The 16,922-nt window shown below is 30.8% G+C and overlaps 1 protein-coding gene across 9 annotated transcripts in view; it reads left to right on the forward strand.

Moving 5' to 3' along the window:
- The window catches only part of LOC128858937 (uncharacterized protein CG43867), a 124,707-nt gene extending 109,363 nt beyond the window's left edge, over nt 1-15,344 (forward strand). For 5 of the 9 annotated variants that reach the window (XM_054095540.1, XM_054095539.1, XM_054095546.1 and 2 more), the window contains exons 9-10: nt 9,772-10,113; nt 11,883-15,344. In XM_054095540.1, the coding sequence (XP_053951515.1) occupies nt 9,772-10,113; nt 11,883-13,205 (1,665 nt within the window). In that variant the 3' untranslated portion in view covers nt 13,206-15,344. Of the gene's footprint in view, nt 1-9,408; nt 9,505-9,771; nt 10,114-11,882 lie in introns of all 9 variants that reach the window. The other 4 variants (XM_054095538.1, XM_054095537.1, XM_054095541.1 and 1 more) reach the window with 1 other exon arrangement.
- The last annotated feature ends 1,578 nt before the right edge of the window (nt 15,345-16,922 follow it).

Here is a 16,922-nt window from a genome sequence, read left to right on the forward strand (position 1 = left end):
ATATATAGTATTTTTACAAATCTTGGCGTGCAGATATTTCTCAAAAAAATTCTGAGCTTAAAGCTACAAGCAAAGAATTAATTTTCAAAGTTTGACAGAGTTTTTGAAATAAAACAATCTGAGCTAAAGTTGAAAGAAGCAATTAATTTTTTAAATTTTATTTCTAGAACTAAAAAATACGAGAGTGAAAATAACAAAAACTTTTTACTTTATTAAAAATTTGCAAGAATATAATTTAAAAGAATTTACAAAAATATTAAAAAATTTGCAAAAATATTGAAAACTTACAAAAATTATGAAAATTTACAAAAATATTAAAAATTTACAAAATTATTAAAAACTTCAGGCCTAACCTCACTTTTGCTGCACTCAGTTACAAAATACTTGTATCTGCATTTTTAGACAAATTTTTAGATTTTTTGAACAAAATATAAAACAATAACAAAAAATAAAAAATTTTAATATTTCTGTGAGCAGAAACTAACAAAAATAATTAAAATTTCTATTTTTTGTATTTTTGCAATATTTAGGCAATTTTTTTTGTAAATAAAAAATAAATCAATAATAAAAGTACTAAACAACTAAACTATTTCTTTAAGCAAACATTTAAAAAAGTATTTAAAATTTCTATCTCTCACTTAAAAAATCTGTTTTTGTAGCTTTTAGGCTTTTTTTTGTTTTGTAAATAAAAAAACAATTCAAAAATAATATACTACCAAATATACTATATTTGGGGGCAAAACTTAACAATCATATTTAAATTTCAATCCTGGGGTAAAGAATATTTTTGTTCGCAATTATTAGACAAGTTTTCAAAAAACGTAATTAAACAACATTAACTAATTGTTTAGGATATACAATAATAAAAATAAAATAAAAACTGAAAAAGCATATGAATATTTTATATTTTTTTAAATAAAATGAAAACATTTAAAATTTCAGACATAACCTCAATTTCGCTACGATTAAAGAAATACTTATGTTTGCAGGTTTTTGGCAATTTTTTAAATTTCTGAAATAAATAAATGACAAAAACACAAAACAATTTTTTTTTTTTTTCAAATAAAATAATAAAAAACTTTTATTACTTAATACCTAACCTCACTATTTGAATACTTACTTACTTACTGCTGTCCTGATCTCCTCCAGGAGCATAGGGCCTGAGTACGCCTTGAATACACTTAGTTAAAAAAGTATTTTATTTTCTTTTTTGTTGCATTTTTTCTTCAAAAAACTTGCCAGTATGCATTCTAGTGTTGCATGCCCAGTAGTCAAATAAACACTTTAATAATTTTGAACACTTAGGATAACAAGCCGTAGTGTATATTTGTTATAATCATTAACTTAGCTTTTAACAGCCTTATTCATAAAAAGCCTCACTGGTAAAAATAAAAAAAAAATTAATTAATTTTTTTTTAATAAGAAAAGGGTCAAAAATAGCATGCAAAAAAAAACAAAATATGTATAAATAATAAAATAAAAAAAATATATAAAAATAAATGGCACTTGAGAATATTTTTTATTTTTGTTTTATGAATAAGGCTTAGACTAAAATATATTAATTTTCCCTCATAACTGTCTTAAAAATTAAAAAAGCCACATGCATACGTAAATATGTATTATATTTTTTTATGTTTTTGCAAAAAATATGAAAGTATTGTATGTATCAGTTATATTCTAAAATAATAATAAAATAAGTCAGAAAAAATCAAGTGCTGGTAAAAACAAGGGGAGTCTAACAGAGGTGGCTCATTTTGAGATTATCAGTACTGATTTGCAAAGTTTTTGCCATTTTTCTTGTAGCAGAAAGTAAATATGGTACACAATATTCGCTACTATTGGGTTGTCAACTAAGTAATCGCGGATTCTTTTAAGAAAATCAAAGACAATTTTTCATGGAACTAAATAACTTTATTCTGTAATGTATTGCCCATTTTGATCAATGACCTTTTGCCATCTTTCAGACAGCATCATAATCCCACGTTCATAAAACTTCTGGTTTTTATTAGCAAAAAACTGAATGAGGTACGATTTGACATCATCATCATTATTGAAATTTTTACCTTTCAAGAAGTTGTGTAAAGATCGAAACAAAATCAGATCAGGTAATCAGGTCAGATGGAACTGGAAAAATATCCCAACCAAGCTCCAATAATTTTTGCCGAGTGGCCAAAGATGTGTGGCCTGGCATTGTCATGATGGAATACAATACTTTTTCGATTTGTCAATTCGGGTCGCTTTTCTTCAACTGCATTCTTTAATTTCGTTAGTTGTTCAATGTAGACATCAGAATTAATCGTTCGGTTGTGTGGTGAGAGTTGAAAGTAGACAATTCCTTTGTAATCCCAGCAAACTGATAGCAAAATCTTCATTTGATGTATATCAACTTTTGATGTTGTTTGAGTTGGTTCACCTGGCCTACTCCAGGATCTTTCCCGCTTGATCTTTTAGTAAACAACCCATTTTCATCCCCAGTTATCAATCGTTTTTAAAATGGATCATTTTTATTACGTTTCTTTAGCAAATCGCAGCTGTTAATGCGTAGCGTTAAATGCGTTTATTTTAGTTCGAGAGGAACCCATGTATCGAGTTTTGGAACATAGCCAAGTTGTTTTAAGTGAATTTCAATGTACTATATGTATGTGATACAGGAAGCTTCTCTGCAATCTTACGTTTTGTACTTTGACGATCCGAATCGATTATTGCTTTGCGTCATCAACTTCAACTGGACGACCAGAGCATTTTTCATCTTTCTGGTTCTGATTGAAAAATCACCAGAAGGAAATTTGGCAAACCAATTTTGGCACTGCCGTTCTTTTAAGGCTTTGTCACCATAGGCCCCACATAACTTTTTATGAGCTTGCGATGCGATTTTCTGATGCTGAATTGCCAACTAACAAATAACAAAATGTGTTTTACATTTCTACTACGTCTGCAAACCTAAAAATTCAGCTGAAGCCATCTATGAGTGAAATCCGCAATTACTTAGTTGCGAACCCAAATTGACAAAATGGCGCGGTTTTAAATTTGACACTCTGAAAATCGGATTTTTTTCAGTTTTTTAAACAAAAAAATACGAAATAGTTAAAATAATAATATGATTCTAGTACGGGCGATAGCCATTGATGTTGTGAACAACATAATAAATTTCAGGCGATTCAATTGAATAGTTTTTTTTTTTTTGACAACACCAAGCTGAAAAAAGTCGTTTCGAGATAAATGAGTTTAAAGTAGGAGATACAGGAGTGCGCGGACCGCTCTCTACCTAGTTAATGGGCTATAGAAGCTATTATATTGGGAAATTCCGCATGAAATTAAGATACTATACTTTCGAAATATCGAAAAAACAAAATTTTGTTTTTTTTTTTTCATTTATAGACCACCGACTCCCTCCTTAATAGTCTCCTTGTGAGTCGAAGATAGTCCCTTTAATAGGCAAATCTCTTCTAGTTTTCAGTTCAAGACTTATTTCTAATTTACTGGCATACACATTTTCTTTCATAAAATGCCGAAAATAGAATCAAAAATAGAACAGAGTAGATCATCACGAGTCTTTTCTTAAAATTTTGAAAACAAAAAAACAAATGCGTTTAAAAGAAGAGCCTTTGCTGCCCGCACAGCCCATTCCAAAATTGATAAGAGGCTATTGTGTATAAAATAAATGGGTGTGATCACTATTTGCGGGGTATTTCGCTTGGAGTTGACGTTTATTAAGACGCACTGCACAAATTGGCAACAAAGCTCCGCCGAAGACCTTCTTTTACGAGAAGGCAGCACATAAAATGCCTGTACTCGATCAATGTAGTCCTTTAACACGAATGGAACTCCCTTCCGTAAAGAAATATCGACCCTCTTGAGGTATTAATGCTAAGTCTTTTCGTCTGGAGATGGTTTGAGTACTAAACTCTACGTTCGTTACTGTTCAGATGCAGTCCATCGAAAGTAGCGTCAACTTGGCACTAACCACTGTAAATTTAAAATCGCCACACCAGTCGTATTTGTACGCTCATCCGTACCATATTATGTTATGTTATTCCCAAGAGCTCGCTCCTATACCGAGTAAAGTTTCTTTTTCGGCTACTCTGCTAAACTCTTTGCTTAGTTTCGCCATGAGACCGAAACTGAGTCGTCTATCACTACTTCTACTCTAAAGAAGGCTACTCGCGACTACTTACGAGAACCGCTCTGATTTAGTTAGACTCTTACCAGATACAAAACGGAGATTTACCTTAAGAATACGATTTTTTTCTATCATTTGCAATTTGCTGTACACACAACTGAGTCGCGTGTACAAAGCGGCTCGCCCATTCCATCTGCCTTTTTCCTATTTCCCTTTGAAAGCGACAAAAATACCCATCTATAAAGGAGGTAGAGGGTTAGGTAGGTAGATGAAATGGTTGAAGTGCCGGTCTGGCACTCCTCAAGTAGCACTAAAGTGCCGTTTTGATACCATTATGAGACCTCCAACAGGCAGATATCTACAGCCAGCCAGAGCTGAAGAGGTAGAGGGTTAGTATATTCCAAATGAATTATCCTCGCAATATTCCACATAAAATTACTGAACATATTTTATGCCTCAAATGTGAGGCTATTGAGACGCTATACGAAGTTTCAACCTGAAGGGGAGTGAACTGACCACCACTAAATAAATTTAAGCGTAATTTGTAAAAATTGTGTATGACAGATAGTAGCCACTGGTTCACATAACCAAAGGACGTTGTTAGAGTAGTGTTCATTTTGTTGTTTTTTTTTGTACAGTGTGACTCAACATGAAACCTCTGCTGGAAATACGTTGTATATATTTATAAATACTTAGTATTCAAAGAATAGTGTGTTTTTTATAATTTAACATTTTTCCAAATGATACCAAAATATTTATGCATTAAAGATATACATACATGCATTCGTAAATATCTACAAACATACATATTTTTTATAGTACTTGCTGTAAATTTTTATTACATTTTCGTCTACATACTTTTAGCATATTCGTACACTGCATAGCTCAATTCTGGTAGTCCTATTTACTCACTTACTCTTCACTCCTTCACTGACACTGGCTCTAATAAAAGTTAGCACACATTTACTTTTTTTTTAATTTTAAAAGTCTCAATTCCTCAACTGTTATGATTTAAATTGAAAAAAAATCAAGTATTATTGTTTTTCTCACTACACACACTGGAATACAGCACTTTCACTCAAACACTTACTCATACACATACTATACACAATTTTACTCAACTCAATTGAAATAACTGCTGATTTCAATTATCTAACTCAGTCAAATACTCAAATGCATTTTTTCACTGAAATAATTTATTTTTTTTTTGGGTTTTATTTGTTTATCTCACTGGTATTTTATTCAGTCTTGTTTGTTCACTTCACCCAAAAAATTACTCATATGCATTTCGTCACTCAAATAATTTATTTTTCTTAACCTCACTCAAAAAAAAACACTCAAAATTAATTTTTTTACTCACATGTTTTGTTTCCTCAACCTTTTTGTACCTAATTTGTTTATCTCACCTAAGAAAAGGCCCAAATGTATTTGTCACTCATTCCAAAAAATACTCAAGCGAATTTTTTCACTCAAAGATTTTTATTTCATTCACTCTTATTTATTTATTTTTGCCAAAAAATTACTCAAATGCATTTCACTCAAATAGTTTGTTTTCCTTGACTTTTATTTGTGTATCTCAATCAAAGGAATACTTAAGTACATTTTGTCACTCAAATAATCTGTTTTAATTGAGTTCCATTTGTTTACCTTACTCAAAAAAATACTCAAAAGAACACTCGCGTATTTAATTTCTTCGGTCTCTTTGTGCATTATTTGTTGAGCTCACTCAAGAAAATACACCAAGAGTTTGTTCAAACCCTCATTCTATCTATTTTGTTTGCTTCATTCCAGAAATACTCATATGCATTTTTTCACTCAACGAATTTTTCTTATTCAAATTTATCTGTTTCCCTCACTCAGTAAAACACTCAAGTAAACACTGATCTCAAATAGTCCTGTACTCCATAGCTTCGCTGGCAATTTGTCTATTTAACTTGCGCTCGTTTTCTTGAGCCATAGAGTTCGCATAATAGATATATTTATCTATAGCTTAAGGCCACAAATATGATACCTATACCGGAGCATATTCTGAGCTATCCTGCCACTCCATTAGGCTCATTCACGGTTCATCAACCGCCATTTGCCACGAGCCATCAAGTAAATTCTTAGTCATTGGAGAATCGGTAGCCTTTCGTACGTTTTAGAAAGCCAAACTTTTTACAACAACATATTTACTTAATATAATATTCAAAGGCGCTCATAAATAGTACCTACTCTACTCAAAACCATTCACTCAAATACGTTTAACAACTCTACGCAAAAAAACGTTTATTCTCTTTTTCCAACTAACTCTTCTGTCAATGCAATTTATGTTCTTTCAACTGTTGTTTAATATAAATGATTGCATAGTTTTTTTGTCTAAAGTGTTTTAGTGCTTTACTTATGATTTTTAAAACAATGGGAGATAATATTATAAAATCTTAAATTATTTTTTCAAGGAATGCGAAGAAAAATGTATCTTTAGAAAAACTTGCTGTTATGGGTCTGCGATTTAGCAAACACTTTTTAGCTGTTATATTAGTTGAGACTTAGTCGAAACTAAAAAAAAATAATTTTTTTTTAAATGTTATATTTTAATGAAAAATTTTAACCAAAAAATTTTAGTTTGAAATGTTTTAGATATTCTTTTTTATGGAGCTTCTACAGAGAGAAATGAAATTTCGAAATTTGCATCTAATTAAATTTTTTTAAAATATTTTCTAAGAAACTAAAATTCCTGAATACCAAATTTTAATTGAAACTGTTTGTAAAGCTTGGTTTTGTTGGTAATCTTAAAAAAACTTTTGTAATTTTTAAGCACAGAAACGTTTTGATTGGAAATCTTGATCGAAACTTTAAAAATATTTTCTTCCAAATAATAATATAATTTGGCCAAAATTTTCATTATAGAACTTGTACAGAGGAAAAAAATATTTAGTGATCATAGTTGACATTTTTGAAACATTGGAAAAGAATTTTGTTTCTTGTTTTTAATAGCAAATAATTTTTAATAAATTAAAAATAATTTATAATAAATTCATTAATAAATTAAAAATGATTTTTTAATAAATTTAATAAATTAAAAATAGTTTTTAGTAAACTAAAAGTTAATTAATAAATCAAATATTTTTAGTAATAATAAATTGAAAATAATTTTTAATAAATTTTATTAATTTAAAATAATTTTTAATAACAATAAAGTTTGAAAATATTTTCTAAAAACAAAAAAAATAAGTGAAAATTCTTAACCACAAAGTTTTAGTTGAAACTAAACATTTGTAAATATTGAAAATATTTGTAGTCACAAATTTAAAAATTTTCTTGAAAACTAAAAAAATATATTTTTTTTGGTCGAAAATTTTCAGAGAAAATTATATTTGAAAACTTGCACAGAAGGAAAAGAAATTTTCTCAACCGAACAATTTTTTTAGTAAAAATTTTAGTCACAAAAAATTTCTAAAAGTTTGTCATACAAATTGAAATTATATTTCAACACTTCTTCAGAGGGCAAAGTAATTTCTTTAGCGATTCTCATTAAAATTTGTATACAACTAAAATTTTTGGATTCAACAAACTTTGGTCGAAAATTTGAAAATATTCCAAAAAAATAATATTTATTTCTGGGAAAAAATAAGCCAATAAATTTTCATTAATTGGCAATAAATATTTGTAAATACTGAAGATATTTGTGGTTGAAAATTTAAAAATTTTTTGAAACCTAAAAACTTTTTTTTTTTGGAAAAAATTTTACTACCAAATTTTTGTTGGCAATTTTTCATAGAAACTTATATTTTAGAACTTCTTCAGAGAGAAAAGTATTTCTTTAGCGATATTCAATAAAATTTTTAACCAACTAAAATTTTTACATTGAACAAACTTTGGTAGATTTCCAACGAAAGTCAAAATTACAAAATAGGGAAAAAAGTAATATTTGTTTCAGTAAAAGAAAACGGGTAAAAATTCGTTACTTCAAAATAAATATTGAAAATGTTTGTAGTTGAAAATTTAAATTTTTTTTTTAATCTTAAAATATTTTTTTTTTTTTGCAAAAATTTTAACTACCAATGTTTTTTTGGTAATTTTCATAGAAACTTATATTTTAGAACTTCTTCAGAGAGAAAAGTAATTTCTTTCTTCTTTCACATTAAAATTGTTTGCCAATTACAATTTTTACATTCAACAAACTTTGGTGGGAAATCTAAGTCGAAAATTTCAAAATAGTAAAAAAAGTAATATTTATTTCAGTAAAAAATAAACGAATAAAATTTCATTACTTCAAAATAAATATTTGTAAATATTGAAAATATTTGTAGTTGAAAATTTTAAAATTTTCTGGAAACCTAAAAAATATTTTTTTTGAAAATGTTTGTAGTCGAAAATTTTAAAATTTTCTGGAAACCTAAAATATTTTTTTTTTGTTTTTGTAAGTGACAAAAATGTTTCTAAAAAATTGCCATATATTTTATATCAGCAATTCTTCAAAGGGAAGAGAAATTTCCTTAGCGATACTAATTGAAATTTTTGGCCAATTAAAATTTTACATGCAACCCAATTTTGGTTAGAAATCTTAGTCGAAAATTTGAAAATATGAAAAATAAATTTTTGTAAATATTGAAAATATTTATAGTGGAAAATTTAAAAATTTTCTTGACACCTAAAATGTATTTTTTTTTTGTGGTAAAAATATAAACCAATAAATTTTTATTAATGAAAAATAAATATTTGTAAATATAAAAAATTTTTGTAGTTGAAAATTCGAAATTTTTTTAAAACTTTTTTTATTGGAAATCTTAGTTGTCATTTGCGTTCTATTTGTAAATATAGCAAACACAAACATTTCCAAAACAATGTGCGTGCTCTTTTAAAAATAGGTACACTCAGCAAAACATGTGACACATACATATACAAGAAATACTCACCACCCGCACATTAGTAATTCCGCTACACCACAAAAAATATACCTAATCTTTAGAAAATATGTACCTAAATATATTCAAAATTTTGTACGCACCAACCAAACTCAATGCCTCTTTTTCTCTCGCTCTCTTCGTTCTCTTTGTTTTCTTTTTGTTGTTTTTTTTTGTATATACTATATATGTGCGCTAACATGCCTTATCCAATCCTTCAAAAAACAAAACTCCAAAAATTTGTGACGCGCCCCCATCCAAAAAAAACATGACAAAAAAAAAAAACAAAAATGGCTACTAACCAACCTGCACTCCGCCACTCGCTCGAATATGTTTAACGAATGTGCGAGAAATATTGAAAAAAAACCCCTGGTATTCGAACTTGTAAATCGAAATTTACAGCAACTACTATTGTGCGCCACGCAGAGTCTATTTACTTGTGATACCCAACAAGGTGGCACCGCGCAGGCCAATGGCAGTTCACCAACATCCATACAGGTATGGGGGGAAATTAATTTACTAACTACTTAATTAAATATAAAAATTAACTATTTAAAGAGTTCTTTTAGATTTTCGATTTTAAAAACGCATGTCTTTCCATCATTAATTTTTGAGTATTCACATTTTTGCTCAATTTGTGCTCACTGTTACTTAACTGAGGCGACTAATTTGTACTCTTTTCATTTTTTTTACTCTCTCACTCTCTCTCAATCTCTCTCTCCCCCTCTCGCTATCCATTTTTATTGCTATCTTTCTCTCCAACAGGCACCCGCTCCACCACCTATCATCGATTGTAAATCCAATCCACCTGCCTATTCGTTCGTCCAAGGCTGGCAACTACTCTCACTTGCCGTCTCTCTATTTGTACCCAAATCGAGTCGTCTTCTGTGGTACTTGAAGTTACATCTTTCACGTAATGCAGATACCAAAACAGAGACAGGCAAGTATGCGGCGTATTGTGAACGAGCATTGGAGCGCACATTGAAGAATGGTGGACGCGAAACGAAACCTTCACGCATGGAAGTTCTATCAATTTTGCTGAAGAATCCATATCATCACTCACTGCCACACGCCATACCGGTGCACATGACGAACTCCACCTATCAGGTAAGAATATAGTGAATTTGTACCGGCTAAAGAATGCCACTTTAAAGCTTAAAACAGTCTGTTCGATGGTATTAGAAAATATCTTTAGATAATACAAAAACAAAGATTTCCAAATGTTTTATTGCCTTATTTAAACTGTAATGAAGCTAAGAGGCATAACAATGGGCTATGAGCCTAAGTGGGTCCCACGGTGCACAACCGCTTCAGCCTAACCTCACCTAAGAGACTAGCGCAGAACAGATCTGAATAGAAATAATTTGTTGCGGCCCTTTGTTCCTCACTAGAACCATAGGAAATAATAATATAAAAATTGTCTTGAGAGTTTGCAGATGGAAATATCTCTAAAGCATTCGTCCGTGGAGCACAAATAGTGTTCCGATATACCTGAGCGAATTAAGAATTTAAGAATGGTTATATATAAGAATTGTGATAAGACATCTGGGTAAGATAAAATCGCTAAGAGGCATCAGCCTATTTCAAATCCACGAATTGTTAGCTAAAACCTGCAGCCACTCATTTATCTGCTTTGCCGCGCTGCATTTTAATTTACTTAACAGCATAAGGACTGTGCCTCAGTGCAAGCGCTTTAGGTTACAGAAATTAATTGTCTGTTATTACTCACCCATTCGTCCTCAGCTACTCCCTACCGCGCTCCGAATAGACCTGGAAGACCAGACAATCGACATCGTTGTGTCTGCTCGTTCGCGCGACAGTTGCGGGCGTTACCGGAATGAACCGAATTTATATCCAGCCAAGGACTGTCACTTCAGCAGCCTTGCCCGTGCATATATGGGGAATGTTTATGATGCTACGATAAAAACAACAACTGTGTCTGCTAACTTCGAGCTGCCGAACTTTCCTTTTGCCTCTGCTAACAGTTCGTCTACCCTGCTTTCAAGTTCTAAGTTCTCATCGCAAGGCAAGTAATTATTTTCTACTCGCTTTTTGAAGCAGGAAGTAGCCAGAGCTCTCATTACAAGTAGGCTTTTTCGTCATTTGCAGTACTTTCCTTTCTGACTTGTAATTCCTTGAAGCCGAACACCAAGTTTCAATTTGATCAGTCTTACGCTATTTCGTAACCAGCCTTTCATTCAAGCTTTTAGAAGAGTTGGTACCGCTCGTAGATGTATAATATCTGATAACAATAAAGGATAGTAACAAAGCCCAATTTGTATCCGTGACTACACGCTTATTATCCGAGATCGCAGCCCAAAAGGTTGTCCATAACTGAAGCATTGAAGCTCGAATTTACACTAAATCTACGCCCTCCCATTCACCGAACTGACCATATTTTCTCTCAGCGAATATCATATCTGTGATTTCATAAACTGAGTGATATGTCAAGCATCCACCGCTAATGAGATCGAGCAATTCTCCTTTTACGAATGGATAAGAGACCAAGAACGCGACTTCATTGCACTTGCGAGTAGTCTTTCGTCCATCTATTAGACAAGCTAACACACACCAAAGTTGAGCTATCACGTGGGGTTATGAATAAAAAATCATATCTTATCAAAATTAAGACAGAGGTAAGAACTAGATCATGATTTTTTTTTCAAATACACCGGGTAATACCGGCTAACACGAAATCCATATATACGCAAATTCTTTTACCAGAAGTTTTATCCCTTAAAGTGCTCCCAAACTTTAAGGTTTATAGAAACTTCTAAATAGAACTTTCAAATAACCAAGCCAGCTGAATTGCTCTTGAAAATCTGTGTTCCATTCTTATTATTCACAATTTGTATTTTCCCCCGCCTCTCTTGCAGGTCGTCTCCTTCGATGGCTCGACGACGATCGAGGAGTTCCAAACCACACTCGCCCAGGAGATCGGCACACGCGATGCCACAAATGGTTTCTGTCTCTTCAGCGACGACCCCATCGAAAAAGACCTCGAACACTATCTCGATCCATTAGCCAAGCTTTGTGATGTCATTTCCAAGTGGGAGACTGCTTTGCGCGAAAAAGGTTCCGGCAAATTCGAGAATACGCGTGTCATACAATTGACCTACAAGAATCGTCTGTACTGGCGACACACAGTCAAATTTGAAACGGACAAGGAGCGCCTCTTGTTTTGCTACCAAACGAATGCACAAATAGTGCAAGGACGTTTTCCGTTGTCGCGCGATCTTGCGCTCGAGTTGGCTTCGCTAATGTCACAAATCGATATGGGCGACTACTCGCACGAAAAATCGCGCGGCACGGGTAGCAATGTTGGACTCAAAGCGCTCGATAAATTCTATCCCTATCGCTATCGTGATGCGCTCAATGCCGAACAACTCAAAGAGGTGCAAGAGTTGCTCATCTCAAAGTGGATGTTGCTCAAAGGACGCTCAACACTCGACTGTGTACGCATATATTTGACATGCTGTCGCAAATGGCCCTACTTTGGCGCCAGTCTCTTTCAAGCCAAACCGCGTCACTCCGATCAGGCAATGGCCTGGTTGGCCATCTCCGAGGATGCGCTCAACGTGCTCGAACTCAGCTCGATGACACCAATGGCACGTTATCCCTACACTTCGGTGATGACTTTCGGTGGATGTCAAGATGATTTCATGTTAGTCGTCTCCAGCGAGGATACGCTAGCAACTTGCGGCACACAAGAACAGAAATTGCTCTTCGCCATGAGCAAACCAAAGATACTCGAAATTACGTTGCTAATCGCCGACTACATGAATGCGCTCGGTCACACAGTGCCCGGCACACCACAAATGAATACGCTCACACGCAATGGCTCACATCGTTCGCTACGTTCACGTCCGGCCGGCGGCACTGGTACCGGTACCGGTACTGGTACGGGCACGGGCACCGGTGTAGGTGGTTGCGGCACAACCACCGCCGGCATGTCTACCAATGCGACCACAACGGCGCACAATACACTCAATTCGCATGCCACACACACGCTCAACTCCACACATTCACATACGCTGAGCTCATCCCATTACAGTGGCGGCGGCGGCGGTGGTGGTGGCATTGGTACGCATACATTGGGCGGCAGTCATCAGGGCACGATGAGCTCTTCACACGGACATGCACATCATCATCAACCGGATATATTGAAAAGCACGCCCGATCATCAGCGCATCAAGTAGAGAGTAAGTGTATAACGGTATAACGGTATATGTAGCAAATAAGCGATTTACGAGCGCCAAAAACTAAATTAAGTTTAATTTGTAGAACAAAACAGGTTGAGGGAGCAGAGATTTCCGCTGCTGGTCAACAGATTTGATTTTTTACTGAATTAGTAATTTAACCAAAGAGCCGATTTACAACATTAGCCTGCGGGCTGCACCCACTTTCCATGCAAGTAGTTAAGCAGTAACTAGTTTGAACCAGGTTTCGATAGAAAACAATAAAACTTCACTTCCACTATAAAGATTTTTAACGCTTGCGACGGGCTCTTCATTTCAAAAGTATTTCAAGGAATAAGAAATTTTTTTTAGTACAAAAAGGATCAACGATGTTGGGGCATATTAGGTGTTGTGCTCTACCTATTTTTAATTTTATTTCATGGTGTAAGAATTCTGTTTCTCTGTACCATTTTTGCATCTCCTATAAAGAAGTTGCGTCATTTTTTCCTTCGAGTAATTATTTCTGTTAAGTCTTCCACGAACTGTCGAGCCTATTTGTTGCCCAATGTAACGTTTCCAAATTACTTAAAAATTTCTCTATGCTAATTAGCGCTCCAAGCCTAACCAAGTTGAGCTCACGAATACCTTTTTTAAAACAAAAAAATCTTATTTCAAACATATCTTCCATCTTTAACGTTTCAAGTTCCAGTGTATCATCCGTATCCTTACTTCTGGCCCAAACATGAAAAAACGATGCCTCATTTTATGCTGTAAATTTTTCATATTCTTTTCATGGCGCCTATGAGTATAATTTTTGACATCAAAACTATTTATTTTTTAAAGAATGGCGAAGTGTTAAAACGAGAAAATTCTATATAAAATTTATTTAAAACCAAATATCTATCTAATGATATGCATTGAAATGCGTTTTATGTCTGATAAGAACAAAATCAAGAATCGAGAATCGAAAATCGAACTGCTATGTTTCCTATTTAAAATACAATAACACGAGAATGTTGACGAAAAAAATGAAAATGTTGAGAACTAACGGTAGTTTGGTGCTGCAGTGAAAGCCAGTTCAAATAAAAACTGCTGAGCTTTCGAACTTCAGTGTTTTTGAAAAGTAAAAGCTATAAAAATTTTACTATTTTTTTATTATTATAAAGAGCTTTAATAAGCTTAAAAACTTTCTAAAGAATTAGTGCCAAGTTTTGAACAAAAATAAAAGCTTAGAAGCTTTACAAATAAACACTTGGGACCAACAAGAATCTTTCAAAAAGCAAGGAATGTAAAGCGAGCAAGCCATTGTCATTTTTCGTTTGTACTTAACCTGTGCAGTAAAATGTGGCCTAACTTTGAAAAATTAAAAAAAAAAAGATGAATATTCGTCTTCAATTTCACTTTAATTATTTTCCTTTCAAAAGCTTTAACTAATTTTGTATAGATATTATCTTCAATTTTACAGAAAAAAAAGTTCCTATTTACGGAAGCTTGTAAAATTTTCGAACCGCAAAAGTCTCTCTTAATTCCTGTGCTCCCTGGTAGGACATAGGGTCTCTAGCAGCAAAACTAGCGCTGATTTAATTACGAAAAGTTGCCACAAACTCACAGCTCTTTGCAAAAATTTTGAAATGTGAGCTTTAAATGTTTCATGAAAGCTTTTTAGTGTTTGGCATTCACTGTTTACCTAAAAGTAGCACCGCCAATATTACGAAAAAAATCATTTGTTTGTCTTATTAGCTTACGAAGGCCTTTGCTATGCAGCGCTAATTTACCGTTAGTGACGAATGTATAGTGAATTTAAAATCAAAAAAAGCGAATTACAAAATATATACAAAGTGTATCTAATTTAGAGCTAAGTTGCACTCATTGTTATGCTGAAAGTCACAAACATTATTTGCTTAATATTGAAAAGAAAAATTCGTCTACAAACCTATTATTATTATATTTATGTATGTAATAAATTAATATATTCTAAATGTAAATTTTAGCGCGTAACGGATAGAAGTATATACTCAAAAAAAATATTGATTGATAGAAGACGGCCAAAAAGTTCTGCGAAAAAGTTCTGAAAAACACTACAAATTTAAAAACAAAAACTAAATTTTTTCAAAAATAAAAGTTTTGGAAAAAAAATTATTTTTTTCACAATCTAAATTTTTTTTTTGAACTCAAAACTAAATTTTTTTTGGAAAAAATTTTTTTTCAAAATTTAAAATTAAAAAAAGATTTTTTTTGAAAAACAATTCAATTTTTTCAAAAATTGAAATAAAAAAAATTTAATTACAAAACATTTTTTATCCAACACAAACTTCAATTTTTTCAACAATAATATTTTTTCAAAAACAAACTTAAATTTTTACAAAATTTTATAAACAAATAAAAATTTTTCAAAAACAATAAAATGTTTTCAAAAGAAAAATTTTTGTCAAAAAACTTAATTTTTTTCAAAATAAAATTTAATTATTTATAAACTTAAATTTTCCAAAAATAAAAATTTTCTTGTTTTTTTTTAATATTTTTTTTTTGAAAAAATTTAATTTTTATTTGTTGCTAAAAAATTTATTCTAAAACCAAATTTTGTAAACAAAACTTAATTTTCTCCAGCTTATTTGCAAATAATTAGGTTTTTTCTAAAATGTTTATTCCTAAACAAATAAAGCTTTTTTGCTAAACTTTTATCGTGGAAAAATTAAATTTTTTGTACAAAATTTTAATGTAGATTTTGAAAAAATTAATTTTTTAAATTAATTAATTTGATTTTCTTTTTGAAAAAATTTAATTTTTAAAAATATATTTTTTCAAAAATACAAATTAAAGAAAAAAATAACATTTTCCAAAAACAAAAAAAAGATTTTTGAAAAAAAAAACAAAATTTTTTCACAAACAAAAGTAAAAAATTTAATTTTAGGGATTTTACAAACTTTTCTAAAAAAATTAAACTTTTCCAAAAACATAAATTTTGTAAAACAATTAAATTTTTTCAAACAAATTTATTTTTTTTCAAAAACTTAAGTTTTTGGTATAAACACTTAATTTTTAAATGAAAAAAACTTAATTTTAAACAATAATTTTTATGAAAAATTAAATTTTTCCAAAAATATAAAATTGTTTCTGTAAAAATTAAATTTTTTTACAATATTTTGTGTTTTGTTTTGTTTTTGTTAATAAAATTTGTAGACCAAATGTAGTTTTCTCCAGCTTATTTTCAAAAAATTAGGTTTTTTCTAAAATTTTTATTTCTAAACAAATAAAGTTATTTTGTAAAAATTTTATATTTTGTAAAACAATTATATATTTTCAAAAATAAAATTTTTGTAAAACACCTTCATTTTTTTTTTTTAATATACATACATATATAAAAAAAAATTTTTTTTTCAGAAATAAAAATTGTGTGAAAAATATAAATTTTATCAAAAATAAAAAAATTGATTGTTTGAGAAATAAAGACAGAACAAAAAGATTTTTGTAAAATAAAATTTTTCAAAAATAAAAGTTTTCTAAAACAAAAAAATATTTAAAAAATTATTTCATTTTTATTTTTAAATTTTTTTTTTTCTCAAATTTATTTTGTGGAATAAATAAATTTTTTTCAAAAAAAAAAAATTAAAAAAAAAAAAAATAAAACTAAAAATTTATTTTTTCAGAAATAAAGACACAAAAAAAAAGATTTTTGTAAAAAAAAATTTTTGTAAACCAAAAACTAATTTTTTCAAAAGAAAATTTTATTTCATTTTT

The sequence above is a fragment of the Anastrepha ludens genome, chromosome 3 (genome assembly GCF_028408465.1).
Source record: "Anastrepha ludens isolate Willacy chromosome 3, idAnaLude1.1, whole genome shotgun sequence".
NCBI classification, from domain to species: Eukaryota; Metazoa; Arthropoda; class Insecta; order Diptera; family Tephritidae; genus Anastrepha; species Anastrepha ludens.